Source organism: Mya arenaria, chromosome 7 (genome assembly GCF_026914265.1).
Source record: "Mya arenaria isolate MELC-2E11 chromosome 7, ASM2691426v1".
NCBI lineage: Eukaryota > Metazoa > Mollusca > Bivalvia > Myida > Myidae > Mya > Mya arenaria.
Window position 1 is genome coordinate 12,518,189 of NC_069128.1, and position 24,664 is coordinate 12,542,852.

General features: G+C 35.0%; 2 protein-coding genes across 4 annotated transcripts in view; one reads left to right on the forward strand and one right to left on the reverse strand.

Moving 5' to 3' along the window:
• LOC128239804 (SWI/SNF-related matrix-associated actin-dependent regulator of chromatin subfamily D member 1-like) overlaps window positions 1–24,664 on the forward strand; it is a 94,234-nt gene that overhangs the window by 7,967 nt on the left and 61,603 nt on the right. The window lies entirely within an intron of this gene.
• LOC128239806 (steroid 17-alpha-hydroxylase/17,20 lyase-like) lies at window positions 1,102–14,786 on the reverse strand. The gene is made up of 8 exons (XM_052956242.1): window positions 14,282–14,786; window positions 12,388–12,636; window positions 7,038–7,240; window positions 5,687–5,939; window positions 4,862–5,027; window positions 4,281–4,433; window positions 3,576–3,680; window positions 1,102–2,481 (listed from the first exon to the last, which is right to left on the reverse strand). The coding sequence occupies exons 1-8, from the start codon at window positions 14,291–14,293 to the stop codon at window positions 2,147–2,149; spliced, it is 1,476 nt and encodes a 491-aa protein (XP_052812202.1). The 5' UTR covers window positions 14,294–14,786; the 3' UTR covers window positions 1,102–2,146.

Genomic DNA, 24,664 nt, shown 5'->3' on the forward strand with positions numbered 1-24,664 from the left:
CTCGAAACCCTCGAATTAAAATAATTTATTTCTACTGTTAATGCCATATTGTGCCAAATCATTTGCTTCTTGAAAAGCTTGCTTCTCAAAGGGCCAATGTGACAGTAAGTTGTCTTAGAATCCAAAAAATTATTGATGGGCGTATTTTGTGAGTGTCACTCTTGTTTTTTATAATTTATATCGATTATGGAAAACTTCTCCCTCCACAGTGGTAACATCCCCATTTTTCTAACTGGAGAAAAGTCACTTCCCCTCAAAATTAGAACAAGCCCTGACTATTTCACTCCAAGATGATCTGGCAAGAAATTTTTCAGCACTTACTGCTCTCCTTGAAGGCAGACTTTTTTATGAACAACCCTTAATTCGTTCTTTTTTACTTGGCTTAACAAAATTGCAACAAGACCTGCTATGTAAAAATCAGATTTAAAGCCAGCCCAGTAATCATACAAAAGTAATAGAATTTCATAATGAAAAAGTGTTTTGGGGGCACTAAACAGAAGTGGGATTTGTCCTTGATAACAAACTCCTGGGATTTGTCCTTGACCAGCAGTGGACGTTTATCAAATAGATGTAAGGTTGATCAATGTAATGTTTTTATTCAGTTGTTTCAATTCCCGGCACATTATTATTTATGTCAGCATCAATTAAAGGGATTGTACACCAGATTGGCACCAAAAAAAGTTTTTGTCTGTAACGAATCTCAGGACAATTATTTAATAAAACATTTTACTCGTTGATAGCATAATTGTAAAAATGATTACCAAAATACCTTGTAATCTTTTTTAATGGAAAGATACGAAAACACTGCGAAAAATAAATTAATTGTAAACTATGTGGTACTTCACTTAGTAAGTTTCAATTCATTGTACACATCAATATCAAGATTATGTCAGTTTTTACACCATTTCCTTCTTTTTTTCGCTATTTCATCATACGGAGTACAGTCCCTATAACTGGGACACGGACAATGTTAGGACAATATTGCTGGACTCTCTGCAGACATTGACCAGGCGTTCAACTTGCTTAAATACTGTAAGGGCTTAAAAGATTTACTATTTAAGTGTTTAAAGATTGGACATCAGACCAATTCAAAACCACAAAGAAGTTTTGTTTCTTTATTCAAACAAATTATAACTGATATATTATGTATTTACATATAAGCCCACACTCTCATAACTGATAAATAAGTCATTTGCTTTTCAGCAAAAGTTAATCACTTTAACACTTCAAATAAGTGTTGAATTTTGCCTCTGTTTATAAGTGTATGACTGGTGCTTTTTTCGATATTTAATTAATATTCACAAAGAAGCATCCAAATACAGTATATACAATATAGTATTTATAAAGATAATTCATCATTATTACAATTAAATTAATTCAGGAATACTAATATCTCAAAAACATGGAATAAAACAATTGATGTGCCAACATGATTATAAATTACCCACAGCAGTATAATATATAAATAAATAATTTTTCTTGCAAGAGTTTATGATAGCTGATTAAGATTTCAGGTCGGTGTTCAGAGGGCGTCATTTTGCCTCGAAGGTTTGAAGGTTGGAATAGATAGCTCATTCAATAAAGAACCGGATAGACCTATTTTAAGTATATAACATGACATTCAAATGATACATGACAAAACATTTACTACTGTTGCAGGTTAATCTTGATGATAAAATGAGGAGATGAACAGGTTGTTTCATGTATGTGTATATATATATATATATCTATGGCAAAATTATGCATATTTACAAAGAACATGGTTGAAATATAAATAGTGAGTATTATAACAAATGATGACATTTTCTATGATATAATATGTTGATATAAATAGAGAGTATTCACATATATATGCAATGTTCATAAGAAAGTCACGGTATCGTTTTCTATGATATAATATGTTGATATATTCATGTAATACATAATCCGTCTAAGTCTGTGCTAAATACATTCTCACCCCTCAATTCATGTTGTTAACACCCAAGGGTACCATACATTGCATTAGGCAAGAGTCGGGGCTGTCTCCAAATTCATCGCGAATTTCAAAAAGGGGTACCGGTGAGAAATCCTTAACACTTTCTAAAGTTAACATGATTGGCTGATGCTTGAATTGTTGTTGTTTTCTGGTATTAAGGACATGAATGTTTTATCTCTCAATAAACTGAACTGGGAAAGGACTTGGCCGCAGGTTCAGTACAACGCTTCCATCTAAGTCTGGCTTAAAGCCGGGTGGTAGTCTCAGGGTAAACCTTTGTAAAATCATGCTCAGCTCGATAAGTAACATGTCTAAGGCAAGGAGACGTCCGATACAGGGTCGTTTGCCTCGGCCAAAAGGAATAAACGGCATATTGTTGAAAATGTGGTGGGTGGGGTACAGGTTTCCTTGAGCGTCCAGAAATCTCTCCGGCTTAAACTGGTCGGGATCTGGCCAGTATTCTGGATTGTGGTGCACGTGGTGCTGGTTCATCATGATGGTTGTGTCTGAAAATAAGGTTATAATTAAGTTACCATTTTGTTAAGATGGTTGTCTGAAAATAAGGTTGAATGTAACCATTTTATTTTGATTGAAAGTAAGGTTTTATATACATTGTAACTATTTCACTATGATAGTTGTGTTTGAAAATTAGGTTGTGCATTACCATTTTTTTATGATTGTTGTGTCTGATAATAAGGTTGTATGTATACCCATTTAATTATAACAGAGTGAAGGGTATGTTCAGTAATACTTTTAGTGTCAACATCTTATGAGGCTATTAAACCAGGAAATAATTTATCTTGGTCCTATAGCAACGATAACATCAATATTGTAACTTTTCAAATCTTTATTTCTCTAGAACATTTTGTGCACAGCCGTGATCTACAGTACTGGTCTTCTAACAAGGCTTGAGTAAACTGTTTTAGCTGTAGATGATTAATCAGGGCTTCCGTTAAAGGAAGTTTGGAAGTATATTCCACCCTAGAATTGGGTTAAAACTTCCAAAACTGAACATTTAGAAGTACAAAAACTTCCATAATTTTGAAGAAAAGTTCCAAAGCAGAAAGCTTGGAAGTTCAAAATATCAAAACCTTTCGTCAATATTACTTTTGTGGTCACAATTTCAATCAGTTTAACTGTTTTAGGTAAAACAAATTTTTATAATATACTGAAGTCTGTGAATTTGGCAAGTTAATGTTGCAAATTTGATTTTCAATATACTTGTTGAAAAATGGTTGAAAAAGATATTGTATTCTGGAGACTTAAACTTCCACATTTCAGTGAAAAACTTCCAAAATTGAATGTCAGGAAGTTTATACTTCCAGTTTCAAATTCTTAATGGAACCCCTGTGATTTATTTATACAGGAAGTATGAGCACATCAAAATATAGTTCACCTTTAAGAGTTAACAACAATGCTGTGAACAAAGTTGTTAACTTGAGCTAAGTTCTGAACAACTGGTCGTAAGTTAAAACTGTGCATACAGGTCAATATCATTGTAATTTATCCACACACAAGTTACGTATTGCTGAATAAGAGCTGTTCTGATTTGACAATTAATGAATGGAGGATATCCAATATGGGTACAAGATCAGCGTACCTTTTGGGATACAGTATCCATTGATGTAGATGTCTTTGCTAGTCAGGTGCGGAATACCGATAGCAATAGGGCTTGCATAGCGTAGGCACTCGAAAATCGCTGCCCCTGTAACATAAATTGTCAATTTTTATTTCTGATATTCTTCGCATTAGTATGAATTTATATACCTGGTTAGTGATTAAAACAGGCATGTGTTGGACCAGAGCAGTCAACTTGTTCTTTTGATAGAACAAAGAAGAATACTCTGACTCCAGAAAAGCATTAAAATATGCAATGTTACTTTGCTGTGGATAAAATTCTTTATTGTCAATTTGTAAAAAAGTACAATTACAGTGTTTAATTGCTGTGAAACGCAAAATGTAAAATTCCACTGAAAGGGAAAAAATGAAAAAGATCCTATAATACAATGAAAACTACAGGAACAAGCCCAGTTATCGAACATCCAAACATTATTCCTGTTTAAAGGCACGAGACAAGGCCCCAAATGACAATGAACTATAGACACAAATGCATCAATATACCAGGTACATAAATACACACACCACAAATAGACGGCACACACTTCAGAATAGATTTACTCGTAAATGATGGGATAACCACCTTGGAATAGTCAGTGAAACACGAGTTCACTTGGACACGAGTCTGCTGTCGACTTAATCCAGTAAACTTGTTTTTACCCCTTTAAAACTTTAGTGTAATGCTCACTTGTATATTTAAGGTCCCCTTTCTTGGCCAGTATGTTAGTGTCTCCCTCTTCCAAAACGGCATCTAGTTCCTTCTGAATGTTTTCCTGGATATCGTCATGCATACACACATGTAACATCATCCATAACATCAGGTCCACCAGTGTATCACAGCCTGAAACACGCACATACCCCCTTGTTAATTTGTTTTTTGGGAAGAAAGAAAAATTAACTGCATTCTTCTTTTAAATATATAAATAAAATACATCTTGATAGACTGTGAGAAGGGATCAATGAAGAAAAATGGGAGAATGTCGTCAAACTCATTCTGATTGAAACCTGGTACACATATTGCCGAAGACAAAACACATATGTAAAGGAAGAGCCATAACTCTTGCCTTAATTTCCTTTGTCTTATGCTCCTTTTTCATTTGAAAAATAACTGACAAGCTTTGGTGTCACTCAACAATGCTTTGTTTTAAATTCTGCAGCAATTGAAACTACAGAAACAAGCCCCGAAACAATAGATCAAGCAAAATCTAATTATATGGCATCGATATAACCTCCACTTATAGTCCAATCAGAGCCAAGAAGGACACAAACCTGCCAGATAGATGGCCCATGCAGAGATGAACAAGTCGTGTTTCGTGACGTTAGCATCCTTCTTCATGTTCTCAAACTGCACAATAACGTCCATGATGTCATGTACACTCCCGGTGAAGTTTTCTGCATGACTGTCAAACATGGATTCCATCAGATTGTTTCTCTCCTGAAATGATGAGTATGATTAATCCAGTAGGTTGGAGTTTAGTTATGGCAAGAAACACAGTATTTTGTAGCGAATGTTTCATAACTTATCTTCTGAAATTGTAATGCAGTGTTCTAGTTTAAAATGACTTCTGAAATTGCACACTGCAATTGCATTAAATTTCCTTTGATCGCCAGATTAGATGTGCGCTTAGCTTTGGGCTTTTTTGCCCGCGAAGGTGGGCATTTTAAAAATGCTTCTTGCATCAGTGAAATTGTCCGTCCTTACAGTTTTCTGTGTCTAGGCTGTTTGGACTGTTATTTTGCATGTACTAAGGGATTTTAAAATGAAGTTGACACATGTGTTTGGTACACAAAGATGATGTGTTGTGTGTAAGACCCTTGTCCCTAACTCAAAGGCAAGGGTCACAGGTTTATCATTACGGAATGCTGCATATATGCAGATAGAGTGATGTTTTTCATGTCCAGACAGTGATAGGTGATAGGTTGATGATGGTTATGCGTTGTAAGAGAAATGATTTACCCACTCATACCTGGTACCAGTGGATTAACCGTTTCTCTAGCAGCACATGAGCATCCAGTGGTAATCAGTTATTCCTGCTCGGTGGATTTCAAGGAGCTATTTAACCCTTTAAAAAATATTTGTTTGAATGTACTCACCAGCAGGCATTTCTGCAGCCTAGCCCTGGCAGGTATAGGAAGGGGTAGGTCCCAGAGCCAGGGGAATATGTTAAAAGGATGGGAAGGGCTGAGTAACGACATGATCATGGAGTGGTAGTGGATTCTCGTGCACAGTTCTGGGCTGTCCAGACTCTCAAGCTCGATTCCGTACACAATTGAGCTAAGCATGGCAGAACACAAGAGGACGATGTCCCCGCGTGGATTGTACGCAACACCAGACTTGGCTGCAAATCTAAAATTGTAATACAATGTTATACAGACAGACCAGTAGGTAATTATCACATCTGTGGAGCATTTCGGAACACATGAAGACATCTTGTTGCTGATTGTTACGAGCGTCCATGACCTGGTAAAAAAACAACAATGTAATGAAAGACCAATTGTTGCAAAAGCTTTTAATTTGGAACTGTATGGCATTGTTATCATGCAGGAAGGAACTTGTGGAATGCACTCTTATTTTTTGCTCACCTGGTCACAAAGTGTTCAAGGGTGAGCTTAAGGGATCACCTTCAGTAAGTCATTGCCATCTGGCACAGGAAAAAATCTTTACACTCAGGTAGCCACAACTTCAGAATGCTTCTGAAGTTGGTCAAAATGAGTGTCTGAATAAAACCTCGATGTTTACACTACAGAGGTCACATTTATGGACCAATGTTTCTAAAATTTGGTAAGAATATATATATTATGTTTGTCTGGAAGAAATCTTGGACAAGTTTGGAAATAAGTAAATCTCGGGTAAAAAAAAAAAATGCCAAAATTAGAGAAACCTTGTTAACCCAATAAGGCCAAAGGTTTTTACCAATGCTTCTAATACCGGTTCAGAATCATTTTCTTGATGAAATCTTGGAATAGTTCAGTATTGGGTCATTTAGGGTCAAAAACAAGGTTCTGCAACAATGACTGTTTTTTTCATCAGGTCTGTGAAACTTCTTCAAAGTGATGTTTTAATTCCAGTTCATATACAGGTCATCTCTGATAAAATAACTAGGTCATTAGGTCAAATCTAAATTTTAAAATTGTATATATGACAGAAGTCACATAAAACTGGGACAAATTAAAATCTTAAGGAAACTACATCATGTTTGAATATGGGTCATGGGGTGAATAAATCAGATCAACAAAATCAACAAATAGAAAAATATTATGAATTCAATAAAATCTAGCATCAGATATGATTAATCAAATCTATGTCAAGATTTAATGAACACAATACAAAAACCATGGCTTGATTTCCATATATCAGGTGAGCCAATCCAGGGCCTCTGGGCCCTCTTGTTATGTATTTAACAAGGTTGGTGGAGAACTAGTTGAAGATATTTCACTGTTTTACCTGTCAATTAATTGTTTATTAGCATGGACAGCAGTGTCCTGCATGCTCTTGTTTGAGATGTGAGAAATGCCCTTGTGGAGCGTGTGCGTCATGGTTTTCCATCGCCCCCCGTATTTACACGATCCAATTCCATCCATGCCCTGGTTTATCTTCTCAAAGATCGGCACATCAGGGCGGTCATTTGCGAACGGACATTCTGCAATCTGTGTGGAAGATACCGATGATTCCAGAACTCCAGAAATAATTGTCAACTAAATGGGTATTACTCTTTCGTTTGTTTTGCAATAGGGTATTCAAACTTGTGCGTAGGGCAAGTTTTAATTTTTACCCAATATATTCGAAGTCAGTTGGGTTAAAAGTTGAATATTACATACGTAAATTATACATAAAGTGGTTAAATTTGGTATTTCTGGTTTACAGTACAAATCAATGCAATTATCTTGGAGAGTTTTTTTTAAGCCATGGAAGCCATTTTTATTTTTTATTTTCCAATGCTTTGTTTTGTTTATATTAAGTATTTTATAATACACATGAAGCATTTAGGCCAAAAAAAATTGGTTTGGTTAGGGTTAAATCCTTTTCAAAAATAGGTAGGGTAGGTAGGCTTTCTGAATTTTTTATTTTTTATTAGGCTTTATTTAAGAAAATTATTTTCACCATTGATGAAAGGTGTTAAAGTAATCTTCTGTATAAAGCGTTCAATGTTTTAAAGTGCATATGAGATCACATTTAAACATTATTTTTAAGTTTTTCATTTTCTTTACCAACTGACTATAAAAATCGGTCGGCGCCTATTGGTAGGTAGGGTCGGGTAACCCGAACCAAATGTTGTTTTTTTAGGCCTTAACTGATTGACTTTACCTGAAGCTCAATTTTGTTTATGGATTCCTAATCTATTTAATTTTCAAAGGGTCTACACAACCATAGACCTAAAGATTAGTAGAACTTCTTTAAAAAAAAACACAGAAATGATGTTATATGTCATATGCATTAAACACAAGAAGTGCTTTTTTCTCCAAACAATAATGTGTAGACCTTTATTTTAAATGCATTTTTATAGACTTAAAAATAATTTTAATTTGACAGTCATGGCTTCATTTTCATTTGACAGTCATGGCTTAATTTTAATTCAACAGTCATGGCTTTAATAGATATTTGGCATGAAATTTATGACTTAAGTTTCGCTACTATGTTTCGTTTAAACTATACTTTACAATGATTGTGAAGAAAGCTATATACCTAAGCCAAGTCACTCTCATTGGCACGATGTGCAAGTGTTGTACCTGAAAAAAACTCATCTGGCTTGCTGTGCTGAAACTTAGCTCATTTATCCCTGAACTGGGACTTGAGTTTGAGACACCTTGCAAAAGCAACTTTTGTCTATTCACTGACCACGAACTACTGTTGTTTCCCTATACTTGGTCGTCAACCCAAGCACCATTGTTTTTTCTCTGACCACGTCCTAATGTTATTTTCCTGAACTTGATCATAGGTCTATTCTCTGACCTCGTCCTTATGTTATTTTCCTGAACTTGGTTTTCAACCAACGTCACATAGGTCTATTCTCTGACCACGTCCTTATGTTATTTTCCTGAACTTGGTCTTCAACCAACGTAACATAGGTCTATTGTCTGACCTCGTCCTAATGTTATTTTCCTGAAATTGGTCTTCAACCAACGTCACATAGGTCTATTCTCTGACCACATCCTAATGTTATTTTCCTGAATTTGGTCTTCAACCAACGTAACATAGGTTTATTGTCTGACCTCATCCTAATGTTATTTTCCTGAACTTGGTCTTCAATCCAAGCACCATTGTCTTTTCTCTGACCACGCCCTAATGTTGTTTTCCTGAACTTGATCATCAACCCACGCAATGTAGGTCTATTCTCTGACCACGTCCTAATGTTATTTTCCTGACCCTGATCATCAACCCAAGCACCATTGTCTTTTCTCTGACCACGCCCTAAAGTTGTTTTCCTGAACTTGATCATCAACTCAAGCAACCTAGGTCTATTCTCTGACCATGTCTTACTGTACTTTCCCTGTACTTGGCCATCAACCCAAGAGACATACGTTTGTTCCTTGACCATGACCTACTGTCCTTTACTTATCTGGGTCAACAATAATGTCTTTTCACTGACCAACTCACTGACCAACTCACTGACCAACCCTCTACTATACTCAGGGTTCTCAATTAGTATTGATTGAACACAATTGATTGTCTCAAAAAGTAAAGTAACCAACCACTTATTACTTATTTTACTTATTATTACCTTTATATTAAGTTATTATTCCAAATTTGAAGCAGTCAAACAACTATATGAACCATCTAATTTGGCTTGCAGCTGGTTCTTATTGAGAACACTGTGTACTTTACTTTTCTGGGTCAATAAAACCAGTGACATATATTATATATTTACCCATGCAATTTGTTCACTGACAAAGGGTTTCTGTACTTTTCTGGTCTAAGTCATCAACCTAAGCTTCGTATTTCTGTTCATCCTAGTAACATATGTCTGTTCACCCAAGCTACATGAATGTTCACCAAAGTGATATTTGTCTGTTCACCCAAGTGACAAATGTCTGTTCACCCAAGCTTCATATGTCTGTTCACCCTAGCTACATATGTCTGTTCACCCAAGCTTCATATGTCTGTTCACCCTAGCTACATATGTCTGTTCACCCTAGCTACATATGTCTGTTTACCCAAGCTACAATTGTCTGTTCACCCAAGCAACAAATGTCTGTTTACCCAAGCTACAATTGTCTGTTCACCCAAGCGACAAATGTCTGTTCACCCAAGCTACAATTGTCTGTTCACCCAAGCGACAAATGTCTGTTTACCCAAGCTACAATTGTCTGTTCACCCAAGCGACAAATGTCTGTTCACCCAAGCTACATATACATCTGTTCACCCAAGCTACAAATGTCTGTTCACCCAAGCGACAAATGTCTGTTCACCCAAGCTACATATGTCTCTTCACCCTAGCTACATATGTCTGTTCACCCTAGCTTCATGTCTGTTTACCCAAGCGACAAATGTCTGTTCACCCAAGCTACATATGTCTGTTCAACCAAGCGACAAATGTCTGTTCACCCAAGTGACAAATGTCTGTTCACCCAAGCGACAAATGTCTGTTTACCCAAGCGACAAATGTCTGTTCACGCAAGTGACAAATGCCTGTTCACCCAAGTGACAAATGCCTGTTCACCCAAGCTACATATGTCCGTTCACCCAAGCTACATATGTCTGCTCACCCAAGCGACAAATGTAATGTTCACCTAAGTGACAAATGTCTGTTCACCCAAGCTACATATGTCTGTTCACCCAAGCTACATATGTCTGTTCACTCAAGCGACAAATGTCTGTTCACCCAAGCGACATATGTCTGTTCACCCAAGCTACATATGTCTGTTCACTCGAGTGACAAATGTCTGTTCACCCAAGCTACATATGTCTGTTCACCCAAGCGACAAATGTCTGTTCACCCTAGCTACATGTCTGTTCACCCAAGCTACATATGTCTGTTCACCCAAGCAACAAATGTATGTTCACCCAAGCGACAAATGTCTGTTCACCCTAGCTACATGTCTGTTCACCCAAGCTACATATGTCTGTACATCCAAGCTACATATGTCTGTTCACCCTAGCTACATGTCTGTTCACCCAAGCTTCATATGTCTGTTCATCCAAGCTACATATGTCTGCTCATCCAAGCGACAAATATCTGTTCACCCTAGCTACTTATGTCGGTTCACCCTAGCTAAATGTCTGTTCACCCTAGCTACATGTCTGTTCACCAAAGCAATATATGTCTGTTTACCCTTGCTACATGTCTGTTCACCCAAGCGACAAATGTCTGTTCACCCAAGCTACATGTCTGTTCACCCTAGCTACATGTCTGTTCACCCTAGCTACATGTCCGTTCACCCTAGCTACATATGTCTGTTCACCAAAGCGACAAATGTCTGTTCACCCTAGCTACATATGTCTGTTCACCCAAGCGACATAAATTATGTCTGTTTACTGGCAACATTCTTTTGTACTTTATTTTATTTCTTTTTCAATCCAAGCAGCAGATGTCTGTTCAGTGACCAGTTTTCAAATGTTTTTTTTCCTATCTGGGTCAACAACCCAAGCAACATATGTCAGTTCACTTAAGCGACATGTCAGTTCCTTAACCATCTTTCCACTGTTCTTTTTCAGTAACCCAAGCGACTTATGTCTGTTCACCGAAGCAACATATGTCTGTTCACTGACCAACTTTCTACTGTACTCTCTCTCTGATATGGGTGAAAAACCCAAGCGACATGTCTTTCCATCTAAGCAACTTATGTCTGTTAACTGACCTTCTTTCTACTGTTAATTACTGTTCTGGGTTAGTGAATCCTAAAAAAGAAAATTCTGTGTTTAGGGCAATGGTCTCATAAGTTGTAACTGTGGAGGGTAGGGGTAAAGTCCAGTCAAAACATCAAAACAAGACAATCATGTTAATTAAACCATAATTACTTTGTTTTTAATGTTATTAATACATTTTTAATGCCAAATGCAATCCATTAATACATCAGATCTAGATCTTTTTCTCTTTTTTATTTGATGATCTTGGCAGGATTGAGTTCACTCAGAAGAGTTGGGTTGATCGAAATAAGTTTTTTTTCCTTTTACCTATGGAGTTATAACTTTTTTCTGTCCTACTTTTAATGAAAAATGAATCTCTGTTGACATATTTTAGAACCTGATTTTAGAATTCAGTCAGAAAAGCTTTTGTTCTGAGTTATGTCATATTTCAATTTATTGGTTCATCATTGCTTGATTCTGTTTTTTTTCCTTGAACAATTAAAACTGTGTTCTCTCACAAATTGAAAGTTTTGAGATTTTTTTAGTTCTGTCTCAGAATCAGCTGATATTTGTATGAATGCAATAGAACTGATCTAAATTGTTTGGGAAACTGTCAAAAATTCCATTTTTTCTTAGAGGGTTAATCACACTTTTAGCCAAAGTCAGCAGAAATTGGCAAAAAATAAAAAGTTGTCAAAATAGTCAATCTGTGAGAGTGCAGCTTAACAGAAAGTCTGTTAAATGTGTAGCAAAGATTTTTCGACAATTACAAAAAAACTTGAAAAAATAAATCAAAATAATTAAAAAAGTATTTTTTTTTAGATTCTGACTTCAATTTGTGGTTCAATTTTTTTATGACCTAAAATGGAGTAAGCAAAAATAACTATATCTTTTTTTTTCTGTTCCTTTGTATTGGGCCAAAACTTTAAATCTTATAAGAGGCCTTAAAGGATCATTTCTGACTTACTGTAAAAGGTATGAGTCTGGGAAATGTAAACAAACACTGTACCTGGTTGATTATCTCAATGTCTTGCACAATGAGAAAGCGGCCCATCGGTCCCATACGAATGGTAAACATTTTACCATACTTTTTGGCGATTTTTGCCATTGACAAATGAGGGTGCTTCATGTCGACAAGATGCATGTTTCCGATAATCGGCAGTGAAAACGGTCCTTTGGGGGTTCCCTTGATGTAGAACAGGTAGACATCTTGTACAAGATAGTAGAGGGTCAAGGTCACTACAGCGACGACGAACAGCTGAAATGGCAAAATACCTCATCAGCAAAATTAGTTTGTTAAGAAGCTATTAGCTTAATGCAAATTGAATGTATTTAGGTGTTCTTTTTTGCATTTTGACTGAACAAAAAAACTGATTTTGAGTTATTTTGTTTGATCGTAATTATGCTTGATCTGCATTTAACATATCATACATTTATTGTTCTTATACGAAATACAAATATGGTTCACAGGTTATTAATATAATCATGTAGAAATCTTTCAGTTGAACATTAACAAACGTGTACAAAGTAAAATATTAAAGGTGAAATTATTTGTTTTTATGAAACCCAAAATAAGCATTAAATATACATATGCCATCAACTATGTCAATAAAACAGGCACAATATTGGTTGAAGCCATTTTTTTGAATGCACTATATTTGTGTTTAATTGATTTCATCTAAAGTCATTAATGATTAAAACAAAAAAGAAGCGTATGGTTTGTGTTGAGAAGAATAAATATTAGCCTTTATAAATGTTTTTTTCAATTAATAGCTAAGTGGGCACACATTTCCGAGTTAGAAGAGCTAAAATATTACTAATATTTTTATCTGTGTACCAATCAGAAAATTACGCTTTTCTTTGTTATGATCATTCATGTCACATAAGTTAAACAAAAAAATGCATTAAAATTTGAAAAGAAAATTGGGCCCCTTGAAAAGTCCTGTAGTATGACAAACAATGCAAGGAAAACAATAAAAGAAAAAAAAAACTTTTTAGAATTTAAAGAATTCAATGAATAATATTAAAAATTGATGTTCTTTAAATTTAAAACTGATGTTCTTTAAAAAAAATGTTTGTTTTAAACACAACATGAATACTGGTACTGAATATTTTTTTGTTAATAGTTAAATTATAGCAATAATAATAAATTCAACAAAAAGAATACCTGATTAGTTCATTATTTTTATAATAGTTAAATTATTATAATAAAATATACAAAGTAAATACCGGTAGCTCATTATTTTTTAGAGGCTAAATTATTACAATGATAATGAAATAAATGAATATTTGATGCTCATTTATTTGTTAATAGTTAAAATATTACAATAATAATACAAAATACAAAATGAATAACAGAAGCACATGGTATATTCATAGTTTAATCAATACAAAAATAATGAAATAAACAAAATGAATATTTGAAGCTCTTTTATTTGTTAATAGTTGATTTATTACAATTATAATAAAATAAACAAAATGAATAACAGTAGCTTATTATTTTGTTATTTGTTAAATTAATACAATAATAATGAAATAAAAGTGTGTTATTAAAAAATACAAACATCTTTATATATTGAATAAACTAAATTTCTTTTCAAATTTTATGGCAGTTCAATATAGGCTTATTATAAGACAAATATATTAAAGCCGGGGATTTTATTGGTTTATTATAATATTAATATATCAATTATATAAAAAACAAAACAAATGGGTCACGAGCAAAACAGACATGTATTTGATTTGATTATGATATACTTTTTTTATTTATGAAAAAAGGAAAGTAAAAAAAGTATACCATGGCATCAATATATTTTATCACATTATATACACTTGTTGATTTCCAATCCCACTTTAATTCAAAATATAATTAAAGAAATTGAAAAAGGAAATACCGAACTCACCAGCAGGATCATTGTAGGCTTTTTAGTTGAGCTCTGTAATCCTTCATAGACAGTTTCTTTTTAACTGATGTACTGTACACCTTTTGTTTAAATTTTAATGTATTTGTTTGTTAATTACTTTATGCAAACAATTATAGTCCATGTATAAAGTCAACTATTAAAGTGTTTATAATGTTTTTTTGTATAAAAGAAAGCTCCTTATGAACAACAAGCAGTCTCCTTATACTGTTCAAAAATTATATGTTTCTTCAAAATTCAGTTTGAATTTTTAAACAAAAAACTCTTCAAATGAGAACTATTATTTAAACATTTATTTCTATTATGTTAATTGCATCACAACATCTATTCAATAGCTTAAGTTGCGATCCAAACAAAATGTTTGGTATCAATGAGCGCTACTAAAAATTTCGCACACTTTTATAGTCGGAATGGTGTCATTCCGACCTGATGTTCAACTCAGTTGTTAGGAAATCAAATAACATGGGTCCAGAACTGGAATCTAGACTAATATGCCTTTTCCGAACTCATGCGAAAGCCCATAACATTTATTTATAACTGCCCTCATTATTGGCCAACAAAAACTTAATCAAGAATTTGTCCGATAAATAATCCATTTAGTGACAAATATTTGGTTTATTGTATACTCCTCAAAATAACATAAGTACCACATTTGTTATTTTTTATTTAGTGAGAAAAGGCAATCAAATGGATTAAATAAATTTTGCACGGATAATGTGTGTGTTTTCATGTATTTAAAATGGTAACAAGAAAGACCATTGATGCAAAGCATGAGAGGACACCATGAATTGGTTCTTAATTTAACAATTTCTTATTTAAATGATTGAAAGACAAAATATATATGTTTTTTAGCTAACCTGAGCATGTACTGTACTCAGTATTAGCTTTTCCCATTGCCCTGACCATCCGTCCGTTGTCCATTAACAGTTTCTAAACCGCCTGGCCAATTTAGATGAAACTTTGCTGTGATGTTCCTTGAATGTTGGCCTTTCACAAGTGTTCAAAGAAATGAATTCCATGCAGAACTCTTATTGCCATGACAACCAAAAGGAAGAACTTGGGAAAAACTACGAGGCCAAGAGCTTAGATATTTAGTATATTACATTGTCGAGTGGTCCTCTGCCAAATTTGTTCAAATCATGTCCCTGGGGTTCACAAGTTTACTATTGACTTATATAGGGAAGTCTTTGAAAATCTTCTTGTCTGAAACTGCCAGGTTCAGACTCATGATACTTTGTATGTATCATCATATAGTGGGCCCCACTTTTTTTACCTTTCTTTATTAATGTTTGGAAAATGTGTACAGTTTACAAAGCTAATATCAATTTAGTGCTTCGATGACCTACATACATACTGTGACTTTTGACCTACTTTCTTGTCTTTGAAATTTCAGCTATGAAAAATTATCAATGTGTACAGTTTTGTAAACAAATATCAATGTTGTGCTTGAATGACATAGACTGTAATTTTGTCATACTTTCTTATTTTTGAAGCTACAGCAATGTCATTTGGACCATGTGTATGGTTTTGTTTGAGCTTGACTGTGACATTTTGATTTTCTCTTTTTTGACGAAAATGTAACTGGCTTGAGGGGAACAGTCGTAAAAAATAATTGTCATTTGTTTGAAAAAATGTTTATTAGAGTGATAGAAGAAATCTTTATTAACACCACTTACAAATAAATCGCAATAGTATTGCTAAAACAGAAAGAAAACTAATCATGTCGATGTCTCAGTTGAGTTTCCCCATTCAAAATAGCATAGAATGGTTTCCCGGTTTATAAAGCACAGAATGTATTTTTGAAACACCTTGCATGTCATGTGATCATTTCAAACTAAACTGTCAATAAGTTTTCAACAAATCGCTGTCATTTTTAGCAGAGTAACTCTTTTCGAAGTTTCTATCGATCAATTTCACCATCGATGTCGATCTTTGGGCTCTGTGTCTTCATTATTTTGCAGCAGCTTTCTGCTTCCTTGCAAGGTGCATTGTTTTTGGAAGCCATGAAGTGTTGTTATTTAGCATGTGAAATTCATGGATGAGTATAGATAAATATACCAGCACTATTTTTAAACTGAATGGATTTTACTAGTAGACAATACTAATTTTTGAAATGAGAAAATCGATAAAACTGTGTAAGATGAATGTTGCGTAAGCAATGTAAATCATAAGTAAGTAAGATTAATGCGTTGTGGAAAACGTTATCAGTTCTATGTCATTTTCTGAGAATTTTCTTGCAATGACCGGAAACAAACAAAAACACCAAGCACTGCTGCCTGCCGGAAACAAAGAAAAGCCCGGACACCGGCTCAAGTCTGAAACACCAGAGACCAAGAAGTACACGGGCTCAAGTCTGAAACACCAGAGACCAAGAAGCACACTGGCTCAAGTCTGAAACACCAGGTACCAAAAATAAGACTCGCTCAAGTCTGGACCACCAGAGACCGGGCACAGCTGCCGCCTGCCGCCAGCAAAGAAAGAACCAGACCTGGCACCTGTCTGTGTTGTCCCTGTTGAGGCCCGTACCTGTGCCCCCGCAGCCTTGCAACAAACAACAAACCGTCAAATCTGCCTGCCGCTGACGCAAAAACAGCCGGGCACCCACCGCCACAAGTCATCTGTTGTCTAATCCATTTAAACCCCTCCCACATGGATGAAGTCATTCCATACTTCGTTACATTTGAGAGGTGAAAGGGCTCAACATTGTTTTCTTTTATTCCAGATGTTTGCAAATGATTTACAGTACATTGTATGTGATAAATAAACTTTGATGTAATGAATAACTTCTTAAACTATTAAAATAGATAAGATTGATTATTTAGTCCTTAACTTATTTTGAGGAGTATACTACGCTAAATTCGTCCTCTCACTCTCATCTATGGTTAAAAGTTCACTCTAAAATCATGGGTGTAAATCATATGAAAGAAAAGGGTGTGTTTAATGTTCTGACCCAAAAACATGATAAAGACAATACTTACTATATAGGTTGAAAAATAACTGTAGATAAGAACTCTTTAAGTCACAATAAATTGATGCCACCAGATTGTTGGGAATTAACACTGAACGTTTTAATGTAATGGAAGACCTGAAGGTCAGTTTCCAATTTGTTATGCATATTTACAAGGATGTTGTAGTCATTTATTTTTATAACAATGCACGCCTCAGGTGACATGTTCAATTAATATCCCGAATCGTAAGAAACTTTAAGGGCCTTCCACAGTGCAAAAGTGGGTGGGAAAAGCCTAAAATTAAAAAGTTCAAAAGTTCATGTTTTATTTAGTTTTGAGGAAAGATCTTTTTAAGGAAGTTAAACATCCATTGTGAAATATTTTGGGGTAATATGGAGTTGAACAAATTTTACGAAAGAAGATTTTATCAGATTTTTGACCAAAAAGCATTTGCAATTTTAAGGAAAAGTCAATATACATTTATAACTATGAATTTGTTGCTGCAATAACCATAACGCCTCAAGACATTGTTGCTTGGGTAGTACTGCTCTATTTTGACACCAAAACATATTCATTTTGTATAAAGACATTTACGGAAAGAAAGCAAATGGTTTTTTATTAGAAATCTGAGATATCATAAAAAAAATTTAACTCCTAATTACAGCTTCACATGTACATGTACAACAAATACATTTATAATATGCCTGCTTAATATTAAACCTCAAAACTAGATAAAAAAGGATTTTTTTAAACATTTCTTGTGTTAGAATCCTTCAAACAACTTTAGCACTGTGGAAGACCCTTAATACAAATTACAACTGAGGGCACTGCAAGAACATGGATATCTTGGCAAAGAAAGAAACCATTTTAATATTTCAATAGAACACAAACAAAGATATGAGGAAGGCAATTTGACTCAAATTTCATTATCAGGGGTTTCAAATCGTCCCAAGTAAATATAGCCATATAAAAAAGGCAATAAGTGTCGACCATCATAGCCACTTTTATGCTGCCCCTTTGAAAAAAAACAATGAAGTTAAGCCACGTATAAAAAGGCAATAAGTGTTGGCCCACACTGCTACTTTAATGCCGCCCCTTTGACAGGTGGGAGGTCCCACATATCTCAGTCTTATTTAAATAATCTTCCAGCTGCTCTTAGACAAAATGAGAAACCCTGCATGATAAAGGCCTGAATATATGCTTGTAAGATATGATTTCCAGAGCTCACCTCGCTTCTTATTGGCTGATATGTGATGGTTTATTGTTTAGTATTCAGCGTAAATCAATTTTAGTTTACTATATATGGTGATGAAAATAAATGATTATTGATGGGTTTTTTAAACTAGCTGTGAATGCTGCAGTCGCAGTTGTAACAGAATTGAATAAGGACAGTCTCAAAGATTAGATATCTATCCCCCATCACTGATTCAAACATGATGAGGCCCCCATAGAATATTTATCTGTACACAAATACATTGAATGGTCTCAGCTTATTGCAAATTTATGCCTTTTCAAAAAAGGTCATCTACAAATACTGTCAACACCATTGGCTTGATATTCCAGGGACTCCAGGTCAAAATACCTTGAGCCTCGCAAATATCGAGCCAGTGGGAATACCTAGCTATGACTGATTTTTTTCTTTGTTATGTTAAATAAAGTCATGTTTACTTTGCTATAAAGTCATGTTTACTTTGCTTATTATTTTTTTACGTTATCACCAGCTGGAGAAGAGGACATATTTATATTTATAGGACATATTTCCCTTACCCACATCATACTGTTTGCAACACATTTAATTCAAAGACAACACCATATTATATTATTATTTTTTTACAAACACAACTATATGAAAACAATAAACAAGCATATTTATTCAGTGATGAACATTTTAACATACCACATTAAATAATAACCCAGCACTGAACATATAGATGGCACATTTTAATACATGAGTTAAATATTATAAGCACGCTCTACAATTGTAAGATATCTGCTCTTCTTAAATTTATACATGTAAAGACAGAATTAAAATGCATGTTTGCTCAAACAGATTAGCGCCTTGTCCGAAATCTAGACAAGGAACCAAATCTAAGTGTTCATTTCTTACCCTGGACTGTGAAAATGACATTTAGCATGGCGAAAAATTGACCTTCGAGAAATTGAGCCACCTGAAAGAATTTTATGTGAACATATTGTAAAAAAAATCAGTCCTTTTAATGCAAGTTCAAACCAACAAGGTTGTTGAGTTAAGCGATATCGAGCCAACAGGTTTTGAATGTAGATGTTCTCAGAGCCTCTAGAAGTGCATCATCAGATACCCCTCCCCCCCCCCCCCCCCCCCCACCCATACACACTACATTATGCTTTGTTGTGTACCATGGGCAATTTGGCTAGGAAAATCTCGTAATCATGAATAATTAATGAGGCAGTTTCATTAGTTACAGAAAGTACCGGTTGCATTACGGTCGAAAAATATTCTGGTGATTGCCGGAGTTGAAGCGGCTGCCAAATACCATTGTACTGTCCGCCTTCTCAGTACAATGGTATTTGGCAGTAGTGAAGACCACACGGCCATGGAGGCTACTGACACTGTAAAGTTATTGAACAATATTTGAGTGTTACATGCGAATTCATTAGAAGAAGTGTTGTCTCTCCTGCCTCATGCATATTCATTAAAATGAGATTTTGTCTGTCAATCGTCCCAAAGTATATATGAAGTGTAAGGGAAGAATGTACTGTGGTTGCTGACGATGCAGAAAGTGATGCAGTCATGATGGGCCTTATCCATTTTACACTGAAAAATAATGCACATGCGTGCAGTCACGTAAAAGGAAACTTTATCTCACAGAACTCAAGTGACATTCAAGTCAGTAAACTGTACTCATTCCTTGTAAAAACATTGTCCTTGTGCGTTGCACAATTTCAGCAGGCTGCAGTATTAATGTATTTTGGTCATGAGATAGTTTTGAGACAAGTCATAGTACATGCGCCCAAATACCTTCAGTGGTTGTCGTATAATAATAGTTCACTGCATAAAATTTAGAAGCTGAACAGTGATTTTTAACACATGCAACCTTTAAAAAGATGGATTTAGAACAGTTTGTACACAACCTTTAAAAATATAAATTTATAACAGTCTTAACACAACCTTTAAGAAGAGAAATTTTTAACAGTCGGCACATAGCTTTTAAAATGATAGATTTATGACAGTATGTATTCAGATTAAGAACAGGCTGAACAAAGCCTTTAAAAAGATAGATATAGAAGAGTCTGGACACAACCCTTTAAAGATAGATTAAAGTCAGTCTGTACACAACCTTTAAAAGGATAGATTTATTTCAGTCTGTATACAACATTTAAAAAAAGATTAAGAACACAATCATGAGAAAATATAGTTTTATGTCAGTCTGTACACAAACTTTAAAAGTATAGATTTTATTTCAGTCTGTACACAACCTTTAAAAGTATAGATTTATTTCAGTCTGTTCACAACCTTTAAAAACATTGATTTATGTCAGTCTGTACACAACCTTTAAAAACATTGATTTATGTCAGTCTGTACAACCTTTAAAAGCATTGATTTATGTCAGTCTGTACACAACCTTTAAAAGTATAGATTTATTTCAGTCTGGACACACCATTTAAAAAAAAGAATGGTCAGAACACAATTTTTTTGAAAATATAGATTATTAACAGTCTGTGCACAACCTTTAAAATGATAGATTTATGTCAGTCTGTACACAACCTTTAAAATGATAGATGTATGTCAGTCTGTACACAACCTTTAAAATGATAGATTTATGTCAGTCTGTACACAACCTTTAAAATGATAGATTTATGTCAGTCTGTACACAACCTTTAAAAGGATAGATTTATGCCAGTCTGTACACAACCTTTTAAAAGATGGATTTATGCCAGTCTGTACACAACCTTTAAAAATATTGATTTATGTCTGTCTATACACAACATTTAAAAAAAGATTAAGAACCGTCAGAACACAACCTTTAAAAATATGGATTTATAACAGTCTGTGCACAACCTTTTAAGATATGGATTTAGAACCTTTAAAAGATAGATTTAGAACAGTCAGTACACAACCTTTAACATTAGAGATTTAGACTAATCTGCACACAACCTTTAAAAAGATAGATTTAGAACAGTCAGTACGGAAAAACATGGTTTTATAACAGTCAGTACACAACTTTAACATTAGAGATTTAGACCAATCTGCACACAACTTTTAAAAAGATAGATTTAGAACAATCAGTACACATAAACATGGTTTTACAACAGTCAGTACACAACCTTTAAATCATGATATTATTTCGGTCAGTGTTACAGTTTATAGTCTTGAACTTGAAAGAGGACAAAGTTGGCAAAGTTGGCCTGTTGAATGTATTTGTTTTTTCAAGCCAAGGAATTAACACAATGTTGATTGTCAATCAAACATTAAAAAGACCAATTAAAGGAATATATTTTTGATACCTAATAGTACATGTATAGTGAAACCCCGTCGGTTCTTGTTCACTCAAATAGTGCAAAAACATGTGTAAAAATTGTACATTGTTGTGAAGTTATAATTTTAACCATGTGATATATGATCGAAGCTTTAATGTAACATGACAAATATTTGTAATACAAATTTGTTTGGTCCTGCAAAAACGGGTCTTGCAGTCCTATTATGCAGACTGTATTGCAGGGCCAGACATGTCCCCCGATGTGGTAATGACTTGCATAAAACAACTCAGACTAGCTAGGCTCCTGTTCGCATCATGTTTATTATCCCCCGCCTTGAAATGGCGAAGGGATATAGTAATGGTAGGCGCGATTCCGTGTGTGTGTGTGTGTACGTGCCTGCGTGCATGCGTGTGTGTGTGCCTCCGTCCGGCCGGCCGGCCGGCCCACATTCATTTCTTTGCATCTCCTCTTACATTTCTCATGCAATTTCTACCAAACTTTCACAGATTGATGATCATGAAGTGAAGTAGCGCATATTGTCGGGCTTTCCCGATTCGACCATTTTAGAAAGAGTTATTGCCCTTTGCTTATTTTACATTTAAAATTCGTTTCTTCACAACTCCTCTTACGTTTTTCATGCGATTTCTACCAAACTTTCACAGATTGATGATCATAAAGTGAAGCAGCGCATATTGTCGGGCTTTCCTGATTTGACCATTTTTGAAAGAGTTATTGCCCTTTGCTTATTTTACATATAAAATTGGTTTCTTCGCAACTCCACTTACGTTGATGATCTTAAAGTGATGCAGCGCATATTGTCAGGCTTTTGCAATTTGACCTTATTTGAAAGAGTTATTGCCCTTTCTTAATTTTACGCATTTCTTATGTTCCTGAGAAACTACCCTTACCATTGATTGGCTTTCGTTACAAAAAAATGCCCCATGAGGCGGGGGATATAGCTGTCTGTGACCGCTCTTGTTATGTAAATGTCTGCTTCCAAGCAGCAATTTAAACCAAGGCACAGGATTTGTTCTGATAAACTTAAATAATAGAGAAAATTATTGTTTATTATTTATTTACTCATTGATTTTGTGGATATGAATCTACAGAAAACTCGAAGTAACATAATCTCTTGTTGAACTTAGCACTCAGCAAATGTTTGGCATTTAAAGAATATTTTTTCAGTTTATTCTGTTTTGGATAAAATTCCAAAGATTACTGTTGTAACGTGCGACGTCAAACAAACACCAACAGATCCCTTCAGGGAAAAGCATGCTCGACCCATAAGGGGTCTGCTGGTCTTTGTATACAGTAAATTCTCAATCCACACAGAGCCTGGAATTTGCTAATTTGTATATTACAAACCAAGTTAACATACATACTATGAACATACTTCCGTCTATAACGGAATGTTATACTATGACCATTACACTGTCAAAGCTATTGCAATCAATATTATTTTAGTTTTTATGCCCCCGAAGGTGGGCATATTAAAATCGCACCGCCGTCCGTCTGTCCGTCCATCCGTGTGTCCGGCTCAATAACTCGTGTCTGGGCTGTAACTTTCTCTTGTATGGACAGATTTTTAAATGACTTGCCACATGTGTTGGACATACCAAGACAACGTGTCGTGTGCAAGACCCGTGTCCCTACCTCTAAGTTCAAGGTCACACTTAGTGTTTATTCACAATGGAACGCTGCATATAAGGACACAGAGTATAGGTTGTTGTGTCCAGGCAGTAACTTTCTCTTGTATGGATGGATTTTAAAATAACTTGCCACATGTGTTCATCATACCAAGACGGCGTGTCGCGACTGGAAGACCCATGTCCCTACCTCATTCCTTGCTTTATTAACCAGGTTTTCACATAGTGAAACCTGGTTATAAGAATGGCGAACGTCGTTGTTTGGGCGGGAGGGCCGCGTCAAACTCACCTATGAAACTGAATAACTTTAGTAAGGGTTGACATATTTTGTCCAAACTTGGTCTATAGAAAGAGTTTATGGGTACCTTTCATGGGATTGCGTTTGGGGTCCCTAGAGTCAAGGTCACTGTTACTTAAAATTGAAAAACGGTTGAAACTGAATATCTTTAGTTAGGGTTGACATATCTTTACCAAACTTGGTCTATAGAAAGAGTTTATGGATACTTTCATGGGATTGTATTTGGGGTCCCTAAGGTCAAGGTCACTGTTACTAAAAATAAAAAAAATAGTTAAAACTGAATAACTTTAGTCAGGGTCCACATATCTTGACTAAACTTGGTCTATAGGAAGAGTTTATGGAGACCTTTCATGGGATTGCGTTTGGGGTCCCTAGGGTCAAGGTCAAGGTCACTGTTACTAAAAATAGAAAAAAAACGGTTGAAACTGAATTACTTTAGTTAGGGATGACATATCTTGACTAAACTTGGTCAATAGGAAGAGTTTATGACGACCTTTCTTGGGATTGCGTTTGGGGTCCCTAGGGTCAAGGTCAAGGTCACTGTTACTAAAAATAGAAAAAACGGTTGAAACTGAATAACTTTAGTTAGGGATGACATATCTTAACTAAACTTGGTCAATAGGAAGAGTTTATGGAGGCCTTTCATGGGATTGCGTTTGGGGTCCCTAGGGTCAAGGTTAAGGTCACTATTACTAAAAATAGAAAAACAGTTGAAACTGGATAACTTTAGTTAGGGATGACATATCTTGACTAAACTTGATCTTTAGGAAGAGTTTATGGAGACCTTTCATTGGATTGTGTTTGAGGTCCCTAGGTTCAAGGTCAAGGTGACTGTTACTAAAAATAGAAACATGGTTGAAACTGAATAACTTTAGTTAGGGTTGACATATCTTGACTAAACTTGGTCTATAGGAAGAGTTTATGGAGACCTTTCATGGGATTGCGTTTGAGGTCCCTAGGTTCAAGGTCAAGGTGACTGTTACTAAAAATAGAAACACGGTTGAAACTGAATAAC